We start from the raw sequence: 13,234 nt of genomic DNA, 5'->3' as shown, positions 1-13,234 counted from the left end.
TCAGGAAATTTTTAAAATTTTGAACTCATAATGAATCAATTTCCCAAATTCACAAGAATGTATATTTTAAGCTATTAAGATTCACTTTATAAAATTCTAAAATTGTTCATTGTGAAAAACTAGTCATTGTATTCAGATATTTTGAAAGACTTTATCTTCCAGGAGCCAAGACTGAGTTTAAATCTCAGCTGTATGTTCTTGAGAGAAGTCTTCTCTGTACCTCATGTTCCTCTTCTGTAAAATGGAGAACAGAGGGTCCATATAATGATTAAAGGAGGTCAGACTTGGCACTTGGAAAGCACTTAAGCATCACCTTTGATTAAAATTCTTTCTTTGATTTCTTGGATATTTTAAATTTATACTTGTGCTATATTAATAGTATAATCTATGTTACTGAAAACTTCTCAACAATTACACAAATTTAAATACAGAAACAAACTTAAAGCTGTTGTTGAACCTGTGTAATTTCAATGCTATGCCTTTTTATAAACTTTTCTTTAATAATGAAGCATTAAACTTAGAGATCTTATATTATAAAGGAGGAAGCTGATGATTTTACTTGGAACCATAAGCTGAAAGATAATTTGAAAGTGAAGGGCACATGACAATGGTGTATGAAGCACTGATTGTCATCAGTTTCTCCTTTTTTATAAAATGTCCTAGTGTAACTGAATTGAAAATAAATGTTTGTTATTTACCCTTCTACATTCTCAGTATTATATCCATTTTAGTTATAACCATTGTAACTAAGACATTGAAATATAAATTCATGTTATAGTAGACACTAAACAGAATCTTAAGGGAATAAAAGAAATAGGGAATTTTTTTTAATTGCTTGAAAGTATTTACAGCCTGCTGTGTGTATCTTGTGTCATTTATTTGCCATGTGTAGTGCTGAAAAGTGTCTTTTATGTATAGCTGCCTTGGCTGTCGAAGAGCTTGGCTTTGAGCGATTTCATGCATTAATTCAGTAAGTAACATTGGAACATTTAAAATACTTACTTTGTGGACACATTGCCATTCTAAGTCTGTTCATACTGTGGATTCTTAGATTGATATAGCACTGTACTACTTAAACACAAATTTAAAATCCCTTGCTTAAGGATTTTTTTACCTAAAAAATATAATTTATGTGTATATTTAATTATTTTAAGTCCTGAATTAGCTATCCAAGCACACTTAAAAAAATTAAAAGCTTTTTCATCATTACAATGAAAAAAATATGTTAGCCTAATGTTTTTTTGACTTGAATTAATATAAAATTTTTTAGTGGATAACACTAGAATTATTGCCTGTGTACCAGAATTTTTCTTTAATATTCAAAATGCCTATTTCATTAAAGTGTTTAAAATTTTGTTACAAAATAAAAGGTAAGGATGGCTATGTTGATAGAATTATAGGTGGCATTGGGAATTAATTTCTTAGAAAAGAAGCCACAAATGCATACAATAGTTTTAGCATTGACATAATTGTTAAATAATTTTCAGGCGTTAAGAGATAAAATTTTCATCATTATTAAACACTTCTTTAAAGGGAGCCACTCTATTTTCTAAAAAAACCAAAATGTATATTAAAGAATTTTATTGATGCCAGGCATTTCACCTAAAAGATGAAGAGGGTCCCCTACCAAGTAGATGGTTTGTTTTAATGGTATATACTGTATATAGTGGGAGTTGGCAGAAATAAAATTTGTTTTTAATAGCTAAACTTGTATTTGAAAGTTCAAATACTTACAAAAATCTCCTATTTATATGTATGTTTTAATGTATAAAACAATTTAAATTTTTCCCACTTGTGAATGTAGTAGATCTCATTATGTTACTAATACTTAATTATTTTTCCCCCCCCAGAAAAAGATCATTCAGAAGTTTATCAGAATTAAAAGATGCTGTCTTGGACCAGTATTCAATGTGGGGAAACAAATTTGGAGTATTGCTTTTTCTGTATTCTGTGTTACTGACAAAGGTTTGTTTAAGAAGATGTTTCTTCTGCCCTTTATTAGTTTAGTACTGTTTATCCTGCTGTGATAAGTAATTTTTTGCCTGCTTCTGGTGCTTCTAAATCTCAAAATAAAAATCACTTAGGCTGATAATAAGAAATTAACTCATATTTTCTCTCCATTCACTTGTTACTTAACCACTTTCAAACTTTCACCTCTGCTTTTCTGTACTGCAGAAGTTAGCAATGATAATCTTTATGAAATAGTGTCAGTTCTTATGAATTTTGCTTTCTTTGATCTTAACAGTTTTTGGCATTGACCCCTTATCCCCTTCTGGGACTCCCACTTTTTTTCTTAACTTATCAATCATTGTGCTAGTTTTCTTCTTATGTCTCACAATTCTTTTTGTTGTTGCCGTTGTTATTTTCTTCGATAGCTTCTTTCTTTCTTAGGTATTTTCTTCTTTCCTTCTGAATTTTGATATTCCCTATATTTCATTCTCTGGATTCAGTATGCTTTTTATTTTGTGAATATCTCACTCTCTTAGCTTAGCTTTATGTGTTTCATTCTAATATGTATACTTCTAATCCTACCTTTTTTCCTCAAATGCCAGTTTTATATTTCCAGTCACTTGTTAGTCTCAGTTGAATATGCTACTAGATATACAATGCCTGAAATCATTTTTTTTTCATTTGAAAAATGTTTATTGAGCATTGACTTTATGCTGGGACTTGTGCTTATAGTGTGAGATATTTTTAATGGCTCTATTCAATGTTGTAAAAAATTACATGTAAATAATTATTTTCTGGGACTGAAAATTGGTGCAACCACTATGGAAAGTAGTATGGAGATTCCTCAGAAAACTGGGAATGGAATTGCCATCTAACCCAGCTATCTCACTCCTTGGTTTATACCTAAAGAACTTAAAAATCAGCATACTCACTAATGTCAATGTTTATAGCAGCTCAATTCACAATAGCTAGACTATAGAAGCAACCTAGGTGTCCCTCAGTAGATGCATGGATAAAGAATATGTGGTATATATACTCAACAGAATATTACTCAGCTTTAAAGAAAAGTGAAATTATGGCATTTGCCAGTAAATAGTTGGAGTTGGAGAAGATCATGCTAAGCAAAATAAGCCAATCCCACAAAACCAAAGGCCAAATATTTTCTCTAATATGCGGATGCTAATTCACAATAAGGCGACCGGCACTAGGGAAGAATAACATTATCTTAGATTAGGCAGACGAAAGTGAGGGGAGGAGAGGGGAGGGAAGGGAATGTGGGGATAGGAAAGATAATATAATGAGACAGACATTATAACTATATGTATATTTATGACTACATGACCAATATGATTCTGCAACATGTACACTCAGAAAAATGAGAAGTTATATCCCATCCAGGTATGATATATCAAAGTACATAAATGCATTCTACTGTCATGTATAAGTAATTAAAACCAAAAATTTTAAAAAACAATCATTTTCATTATGGCAATGGGTTTGGTGTTTAATTGCATGTGCAAAGAGTGGTAAGAAAATAGAAGATATGCTCAAGTTTATCAAGTTGAATAATGGGCCCACATTTTATAGTAGGGATCACTGATGGATGTAGGAATTTTATGAATGAATAAAAGTTTTGTGTAAGGAAAAGCTGTAATAATTTCCAAGCAGTGGGAGCAGCAAGTCTCAAAGCATAAGGTTTGAGACAACATAAGTTTTTGGAAACTATAAATACTCAGCATTATTCCAGCATAATATGCTATATAGCTAATGTGAAAGATGAGACTGAATACTTACATAAAGAAGTCTCCAAATATGAAGGTCCTTGTATATCATTCAAAAAATACTTCAGGTTTCATCTGCTCAAAATTGGCAGAAGAAAAAAAATTGAAGAAAATAACAAAATCTTTTTATTGATAAAAGAACCCTTAAATTGGAATAAGTTTAATGAAAAGATTTGTTGTATGAATAAAAGTCTAGAATAAAGGTAACCAGAAAAGTGGGTATTGGAACAGGTGAAGCCTAAACCAGGACAATGACCATAGAGTGAAAAAGAAAGAGAATATATTTAGAGATGAATAATAGAAATAAACCAAATATTTATTTGACTTACTGAATATAAATGAAATAACCAAAAGCACTTGGGAATTGGGTAGTTGTTAGAAATGGCACTAATGGTGATGTCTAAGATGATTGGTTCCTGCTTGATAGTACATGGTTCTCATTTTTCAGATATATATATCTGAAAAATTTGGGTGCTTCCTCTCTCTCACCTTTTACAGCCAATAAGTTATCATGCTATTTGTTTTTTGAGCTACTCTTTGAAATGATACCTCCTTCCACCCCAGTGACTGTGCCCCTTGTTCCTGTTATTTATTTTGACTTTATCATAACTTGCTTTGTGTTTACAAGGATGGCAAGTGCAAGATCATACAAACTTTTGTTTCCCTACAATGTTTACACAATCATTAAATGTTCTGATTTTTGATTAGTCATTTATGTAATTTTTACAACCAATAATGTGATAGTATGTATCAGTGGTTAAAATTAGGTGAATAGCACAATATGTGTCAGTTAATCTGTGTCATTTTGGAGTTGGTGAGGTTAAAATACCTAGATCTTGTACTCATGCCCCATCTAGAACTTTTGCAATTTGGGTGTCCTTTGGGGAGATTAAGTATAAGGAAACTGATTTTCAAGAAAATAAACTTTGTGTCCTCCTAATTTACATTTTATTTTGTTGCTATACATTTGAATTGCCAATATTTGGGGAAAAGCCTGATCAGAAATAAACTTTTCATTTTTTTATGTGCCAGTTACATCTTTTGTATATTTAATTTATATCTGTTGAAAATAATATGTGGATTTGTTTAGTACTGATAAGTTTTTTAATGACCTAAAATAAAATGAGTTGTTTTAGTGGGTATACTAGGTTTTAATTTAATTTAGCCTAAAGTAAATATTAACTTTTGTATTAAATAAACTTTTTCTTCTTCTTGAAAGTTAAATGTTCTCTGTATCCTCTCTAATGAACAATGGATTTATTATCTATGAGTCTATTAGTGTTCTTTATGTAGAGCCCATGAAAGAAAATGTTTTGAGGAACTACTGCTTATAGTTATCTCAAATGTACCCCCATTTCAAAGCTGGGTAATTCTTTGAAAGAAAGATTATGTAAATGTATTTTATTAAAGTTATAAACTGGTCATTTTTTAAACTACCGTAATTTCCATTTTTGTTTTTAAATTAATTCTGTGAATTCTTGGTTTTTTTTAGGGCATTGAAAATATAAAAAACGAAATTGAAGATGCAAGTGAACCTTTAATAGATCCTGTATATGGACATGGCAGGTAATTAACCAAACTCTCTGATCTCCTTTGAGAACTTTAGTTTTTAGGAACTTAAGGTAAAATGTAAGCGAGGCAGATGAATTTCTGTCAGTAGTGTTGACAGCATGGAGTCTGTGGGTTTGAGCAGTCTTGGGCTTTCTGCATTGCTTTCTTTCCTGCATTGCTTTATGGATTAGATGTTAACTTCCGGTTGACAATGCATTGTGTCAAGTTTTTAAGATAATAAGAGGTATTTTAAACAAATTCTGCTTTGTTTCATTTATGAAATTTTTTTAAAAGATAGAATTTACTATTTTGAATTTGAAACAACATCCTTACCTATTGAAAATGGTTTCTTGCTTGGGAGGAAAAAAAAAAATCCCATTTCCTCTGAGGCCACCTTCCTCTCAAGGTTTTTTTATAGCCCATTTTTAACAAAATTAATAGAACATTGATAGATCATCTGCTTTTTCTTTCTTTCTTTCTTTCTTTTTTTTGTACTGGGGAACGAACCCAGAGATACTTTACCTTTGAGCTATATCCCTAGTCCTTTTTATTTTCCTATTCAGAGTCTAAGTTGATGAAGATCTTGCTAAGTTGCCTGCCCAAGCTGGCCTTGAATTTGCAGTCTTCCTGCCTCAGCCTCCCAAATTGCTGGGATTACAGGTGTGTACTATCACACCCAGCTGATAGTTAATTTACCTAATACATGAATCCTTCTTTTTAGACCATTCTGCCTCAGAGGTTAAATTCACATATCTTCGATCAAAGACAAAACACATTAATAATTACCTATTTTTAAAGATGATAGTTAATTATCTATCATTTTTATTCATTTAAATATGATATCTTAAAAGTTGTTGAATTCATATGATTATATAGAATCATAGTTACCATTGTAGCAATGCATTTAACAAGACTAATTATATAAAATGGAAAATATACTCCCTCTATTTGTTATTTCTTAATATGATTTCATGTAAAAAATTACTTTATCCCTTACCGTAGGAATTACTTGACTTGCAGACTAGGTTTATTCATATTTTAATTGCCTTTTAATTCTTATTAATAGCCAAAGTTTAATTAACCTCCTACTGACGGGACATGCTGTTTCTAACGTATGGGATGGTGATAGAGAATGCTCAGGAATGCGTAAGTATATTTGTTTGTGTTTGCTTTATTATTAATACTTCAGTAGAACACAGTTGATTATTATTCATCTATGCAGTGGCTGCACATGATTTAGAAGTTAAGGTAAGTGCTTTCTGATAGAAGAATCCTCTACAGTTGCCAAGACACCATGTCATCAAGGATATAAATTCAGAGCCAAGCAATATTGGGGTTCACTTCCAATCAAGTATGGCTTTTGTCGGGCTGTTGAACCACTCAGGCCTTTTATATTCTCTAGTGTGATATTGGGATTGTAGGACTAACTTCTTGAAAAAAATAACAACTCTATACAGATAGAACAGATTTATTTGGAGACATATTGCTATTGTTGCTTAAAATGGAGGAAAATTACAGGTTATAGTGATCTGAAATATTTACCTGAAGAGCCTAGTGGGTTTTCCTATTACTTTTAATAAGCATAATTTCCTTTAAAATGCTGGGCAAATTTCATTTTATTACTGTTCAGAATAAATTTTTTAATTTACCCATTCACCTTATATTAAATAACTACTGTTTGCCTCTTATTGAAATGTTTAGAGTAGGACGTGAAGCCAGATTGTTCCTTTAATTCACAGGCAAATTTATTATACAGTTTTTTTCTAATTTGTAATTACATAAAACTCATCAAACAGCAAAGCAAATGTTATGATTGAGAAAATAAGTTACTACTTTTTGTTCCCATTTAAATGATTCTTAAATTTGAGTTTTTCTCAAATTTTAGAAATATGTATAGTTAACAGAAACATGAAAGTATACAGTGTTAAGAAAAGTAAAATTTGTGGAATGTCAGAATTTTAAAAACTGTAATGGAATCCAGTTATTTTTCTTTTTCAGAAACTTAAGAACTTGAGAACTAACTTCATTTCCATTTTAGTCATTTTTTTAGTTGCTATGACCAAAAGACCTTTCAAGAACAATTTTAAGGAGGAAAAGTTTATTTTGGGGTCTCACAGTTCAGAACTTTCAATTTATAGAGGGCTGATTCCATTGCTCTGGGCCTGAGTCAAGGCAGAATATCATTATGGAAGAGTATGATGGAGGAAAGTGGCTCAGAGCATCCTACCAGGAAGCTGAGCTCTAGAGAGAGCTCTCTTCTCACCAAGGATAAATACATATCCTAAAGGCACACTCAAGTGACCCACCTTCCAGACATACCTCATCTGCCCACAGTTACCGCCAAGTTAATCCTTATTAAGAAGTTCATGTACTGATTGGGTTAGGACTCATAACCTAATAATTTTACCTCTAAACCCTCTTTCATTGTCACACATGTGCTTTTGGGGGCACCTAATATATAAACCGTAACAATTACCGCAAAATTATTCACCTAGAGGTAAGGTTAGAATGAGAGCCTAGTTTTGCTAATTTTTAGCAAGTGTCACAGCATAAGGAGTGAAATTCATGGGGGGAAAATAGTCATTTTGTTGCTCTGTTATCTGTAATTAAGCTTATCCTCTTCTTAGAGCTTTATTCTGACATATAGCTGAAAGCATTTCATCCTGCCTATTAAAGGTCTATCAGTCTCTCTTGATTATATAGGCAGGTTTCTTTGTTCTCTCTCTGCCTCTCATATTGGCTTCAGCTCATCCCTACTTTCTTCTTGCTTTACAGAATAAGTTTGTTAATTATATAAGTTTTGTTTCTTGATATATGCAGATTCATCCTTTTCTGATTCTTAAAATATTGCCATTCAAGGCTTCTGTCTTGCTGTGAGTACTTTTAAGTATTAAACCAGAGACTCTGTATCTAATAGAAGAAAAAGTAGGCCCTAATCTTCATCATGTAGGATTAGGCCCCAACTTCCTTAATAAAACTCCTATAGTGCAAGAATTAAAACCAAGAATCAATAAATGGGATGGAAACAAACTAAAAAGTTTCTTCTCAGCAAGAGAAACAATCTGTGAGGTGAACAGAGAGCCTACAGCCTAGAGTAAATTTTACCCCTCATACCAGATAGAGCATTAATCTCTAGGGTATATAAAGAACTCAAAAAGCTAAGCACCAAAAAACTAACAACCCAATCAACAAATGGGCCAAGGACCTGAACAGACACTTCTCAGAAAAGGATATACAATCAATCCACAAATATATGAAAAAATGTTCATCATTTCTAGCAATTAGAGCAATGCATATCAAAACTACTCTAAGATATCATCTCACTTCAGTCAGAATGGCAGCTATTATGAAGACAAACAACAATAAGTGTTGGCGAGGATGTGTGGGAAAAGGTACACTCATACATTGCTGGTGGGACTGCAAATTGGTGCAGCCAATATGGAAAGCAGTATGGAGATTCCTTGGAAATCTGGGAATGGAACCACCATTTGGCTCAGCTCTCACTTTCCTTGGTCTATACTCAAAAGACTATACTCAAAATAGCATAATACAGGGACACAGCCACATCAATATTTATAGCAGCACAATTCACAATATCTAAACTGTGGAGCCAACCTGGATGCCCTTCAGTGGATGAATGAATAAAAAAAATGACATATATACACAATGGAATATTACTCAGCAATAAAAGAGAATAAATTCATGGCATTTGTAGGTAAATGGATGGCACTGGAGAAGGTAATGCTAAGTGAAGCTAGCCAATTCCAAAAAAATGCTGAATGTTTTCTGTGATTTAAGGAGGCTGACTCATAGATGGGTAGGGAGGGGAGCATGTGAGGAATAGATGAATTATAGATAGGGCTGAGGGGTGGGAGGGAAAGGGAGAGGACAAGGGATTAGCAATGATGGTGGAATGTGATGGTCATCATTATTCAAAGTACATGTATGAAGACACAAATTGGTATCAACATACTTTATATACAACCAGATATGAAAAATTGTGCTGTATACTTGTAATAGAATTGTAATGCATTCTGCTGTCATTTATTTAAATAAATAAATAAATAAATAATAAAAATAAAATTAAAAAATCAAAGTTCAGCAATAACTGAAATATTTTGGAAAAGAAAATAGGAAGAGTATATTTTTTACATTTTTCCCTTAATCATTAGGAATATTGACTTGAAGTTCAGTTAACTGAACTTAAGATCAAAATCAATACATTCATTTGGCATTTATTGGATTTGTTTCCTGATAACATGGTTGGAGATATGTACTATAGGAAAAATTAGAGTTACTACTTTAAAATGCTTAGACAAGTCACATTACTTCTGTTGGCTTTAGTTCTTTTTTCATATAATATGAAAGTAATATCTTCCTCAAAGGGTTGTAAAAGTTCGGATCAGATTTCCAAATGTCTACACTGGCTAATAGAAAAACCTATTTTCCCTTAAATGCTTATACACCTTGTCCTAGGGAGACTAGAACATGTAAGCAAGTAACTGTGGAATAAGGTCAAATGAAGCATTTTGAAATTAAGTACCACAGACATTCAGAAGGAGAAATTTTATGGATTTAGCTTGTGGGAAAGTAGACTTCAGGAGTGAACATTTTAATAGCCATACAGAATGAGCAGAAAGGCATTTGGGAGAAAGTGCAGTTATATTTAGGAATGAGGAGGCAGAGCAGTTAGAATACAGTAGTGTGTTTTTTAATTCTAACTACACATCATCATTTGGGGAGCGTAAAAATATATGATATTGGGCATGGTGCTGCATGCCTATAATCCTAGCAGATTGGGAGGCTGAGGCAGGAGAATTGCAAATTCAAAACCAGCCTCAGCAATTTAGCGAGGCCCTAAGCAACTCAGTGATACAAATATTAAAAAAGGGCTGGAGATGTGTGGCTCAATGGTTGAATGACCATGGGCTCAATCCCCAGTACCAAAAATAAAAATATATGGTAACTCAGAGTCCAACACGAAACAATTATATTAGAATCTCTAGATGGTAGGCCATGGGCATATAATTTAAAATTTATCTTAGATGATTTTTGATATGCATCCAGGTTTGAGGAAAAAGTGAATTAGACTAGTAAGAGGCAGGATTATCAACCTAGGATAGGGTAAGAACATAGAATTTCTAGAAAGCTATAAAGTCTAAGCCTTTGTTGACAAGTATTAGAAGAAGTCATTGAAAGTATTGAACAGAGAAATCAAAACCCTTAACCTGAGACAAGATTCACTGGATTATCTCAATAGATGCTACAAAAGCATTTGACCAATTACAGCATCCATTTGTGTTCAAAACACTAGAAAAACTAGGATAGTAGCAGCATACCTCAACGTTGTAAAGCTATGTACATTAAATCCAAGATCAACATCATTTTGAATGGGAAAAAAAACTGAAAGCATTCCCGCTAAAAATGAACAAGATAAAGATACCCTCTTTCATCACTCAAACTATCTCTGTTTGCTGACATGATCCTATATTTAAACGATCCAAATACTCTATTAGAAAACTTCTAGAACTTATAAACAAATTCAGCCAAGTAGCAGGATATAAAATTAACAATTTTAAATCAGTTGCACCAATGATGAATCAATGGAAAGAGAAATTAGGAAAACTATATCATTCACAATAGCCTCAAAAAAAACCTGGGAATCAATCTAACAAAAGAGGTGAAAGACCTACAATGAAAACTACAGACCAGTAAAGAAAGAAATTGAAAACCACCTTTAGAGGATGAAAAGATCTCCTGTGTTCTTGGACAGGCAGAATTAATCTTACTACTACAGATACTATACAGATGTAACACAATTCCTATTGACATTCCAATGATATCCTTCATAGAAATAGAAAAGGCAGTTATGAAATTCATTTGGAAAAATAAGAGCCTCCGAATAGCCAAAACAACCCTTAGTGAAAAAAGTAAAGCAGGATGTGTCATAGTACCAGACCTTAAATTATACTACAGAGCTAGTAACAAAACAGCATGGTACTGCCACCAAAACAGACATGAAGACCAGTAGTACAAAATAGAAGACAGACACACCCACATAAATATTTATCTCATACTAGAAAAAGGTGCCATAAACATACATTGGAAGAAAGATAGTCTTTTCAGCAAATGGTGCTGGGAAAACTGGAAATTCATATGTAGCAGAATAAATTTTAATCACTGTCTACTACCCTGCACAAAAATCAACTCAAAGTGGATGAAGACCTAGGCATTAGACCAGAAACTCTGCACCTACTAGAAGAATATGTAGGCCTAACCCTCCATCATGTCAGCGTAGGAACCAATTTCCAAGAAGACTCCTAAAGAACTAGAAATAAAATGAAGTATCAATAAATGGGATGGTATCAAACTAAAAAGTTTCTTGACAGCAAAGGAAACAAGAGTGTGAAGAGATAGCCTACAGAATGGAGAAGATCTTTGACCCCTGCATCTCAAGCATTAATCTCTAGGATATATAAAGAACTTAACACTAAAAAGACAAATAACCCAATCAATAACTGGGCAAAGGAACTGAACAGGCACATTTCATGGAAGAAGAAATAGGATCAGTCAACAAATATATGAAAAAATATTCAACATCTCTAGCAGTTAGAGAAATGCAAATTAAAATTATACTGAGATTTCATCTCACTCTAGTTAGAAAGGCAATTATCAAAAGTACAAGTAACAATAAATGTTGGCGAGGGTGTGGGGGAAAAGGTACACTCATACCTTGCTGTTGGAACTGCAACTGGGTGAAAGTTCTCTGGAAAGCAGCATGATGATTCCTCAGAAACCTTGGAATGGAACCACTATATGACCCAGTTATCCCATTCCTTGATATATACCCAAAGGACTTAAAATTAGCACACTGCAGTGATGCAGCCATTTTGACATTTATAACAGTTTGATTCACAATAGCTAGGTGTCCTTTAACAGGTGAATGGATAAAGAATTGTGGTATGTATACATCACTGAATATTACTCAGCCATAAAGAAGAATGACTATGACATTTTCCGGTAAATGGATGGACCTTCAGACTATTGTGCTAAGTGAAATAAGCAATCCCAAAAAACCAAAGGTCATAGGTTCTCTCTGATATATAGATGCTAACACACAACAAGGGGGCAAGAGGAAGAATAGAAGTTAATTGGATTAGACAAAGAGGAATGAAGGAAAGGGAGGGGGACAGGAATAGGAAAGACAGTGAAATGAATCTGACATAACATTCATGCGTACATATATGAACACACCACAGTGAACCTCCACAATTGTGTACAATCACAAGACTGGGATCCTATCTATAATAATATTTACTCCATGTTTGTATAAATATGTCAAAATATAATGTACTCTCATGTATAACTAAAATCTGTAGGATATACTAGAATGGATTCACAAATTGAAAGCTATAGCATATAGCCTAGTCAGATGAGGGGTAATATAATGACAGAAGATACAGCAAAGAGGGAAAACAGAGCAGCTAGTATTTGTGTACTTCAGTATGTTAAGCAGTATGTTTTGGATATTATACTTTAAACCTCAGTGTAGTTAAGAAAACTAAAGCCAAAATACTTTAGTAATTTTCCCAAAGTCAATCACCAGAGGCCTAAACTACCTGTACTTTTGATCCTTGCCCCAAGGCCTGTTCCGATTTCCCATAACATGTTCCCAGATATCACATTACCTCTGGGATAGACAGTACAGAACTGTAGAATCTCTGGGATTCAGCATATTCTATGTATGAAGGAAAGGTACAAATAACTACAAATAGTGGATTTTCAAATAAAACTTGTTGACTAAATTAACATAAGAATCATGACAAGTTGCTTAAAAGCACTATATATGTTTTTATGGAGGAAAAAGCAATCTTTGCCTTCAAGTGTTTCATTTGAAGTGAATGACAACTCTTTGACGTTGATAAGAATGTTCATTATACAGTGGTGACAAA

The 13,234-nt window shown here is 33.0% G+C and overlaps 1 protein-coding gene across 6 annotated transcripts in view; it reads left to right on the top strand.

The window, feature by feature from the left end:
- The window catches only part of Mindy3 (MINDY lysine 48 deubiquitinase 3), an 86,168-nt gene that overhangs the window by 19,069 nt on the left and 53,865 nt on the right, over positions 1–13,234 (top strand). For 4 of the 6 annotated variants that reach the window (XM_026408121.2, XM_026408120.2, XM_026408119.2 and 1 more), the window contains 4 exons: positions 919–970; positions 1,851–1,965; positions 5,224–5,297; positions 6,349–6,428. In XM_026408121.2, the coding sequence (XP_026263906.1) occupies positions 919–970; positions 1,851–1,965; positions 5,224–5,297; positions 6,349–6,428 (321 nt within the window). The remainder of the gene's footprint in view (positions 1–918; positions 971–1,850; positions 1,966–5,223; positions 5,298–6,348; positions 6,429–13,234) is intronic. The other 2 variants (XM_026408122.2, XM_077802546.1) reach the window with 2 other exon arrangements.

Source organism: Urocitellus parryii, chromosome 9 (assembly GCF_045843805.1).
Source record: "Urocitellus parryii isolate mUroPar1 chromosome 9, mUroPar1.hap1, whole genome shotgun sequence".
Classification (NCBI taxonomy): Eukaryota; Metazoa; Chordata; class Mammalia; order Rodentia; family Sciuridae; genus Urocitellus; species Urocitellus parryii.
This window is presented reverse-complemented; position numbering and strand designations above follow the sequence as displayed.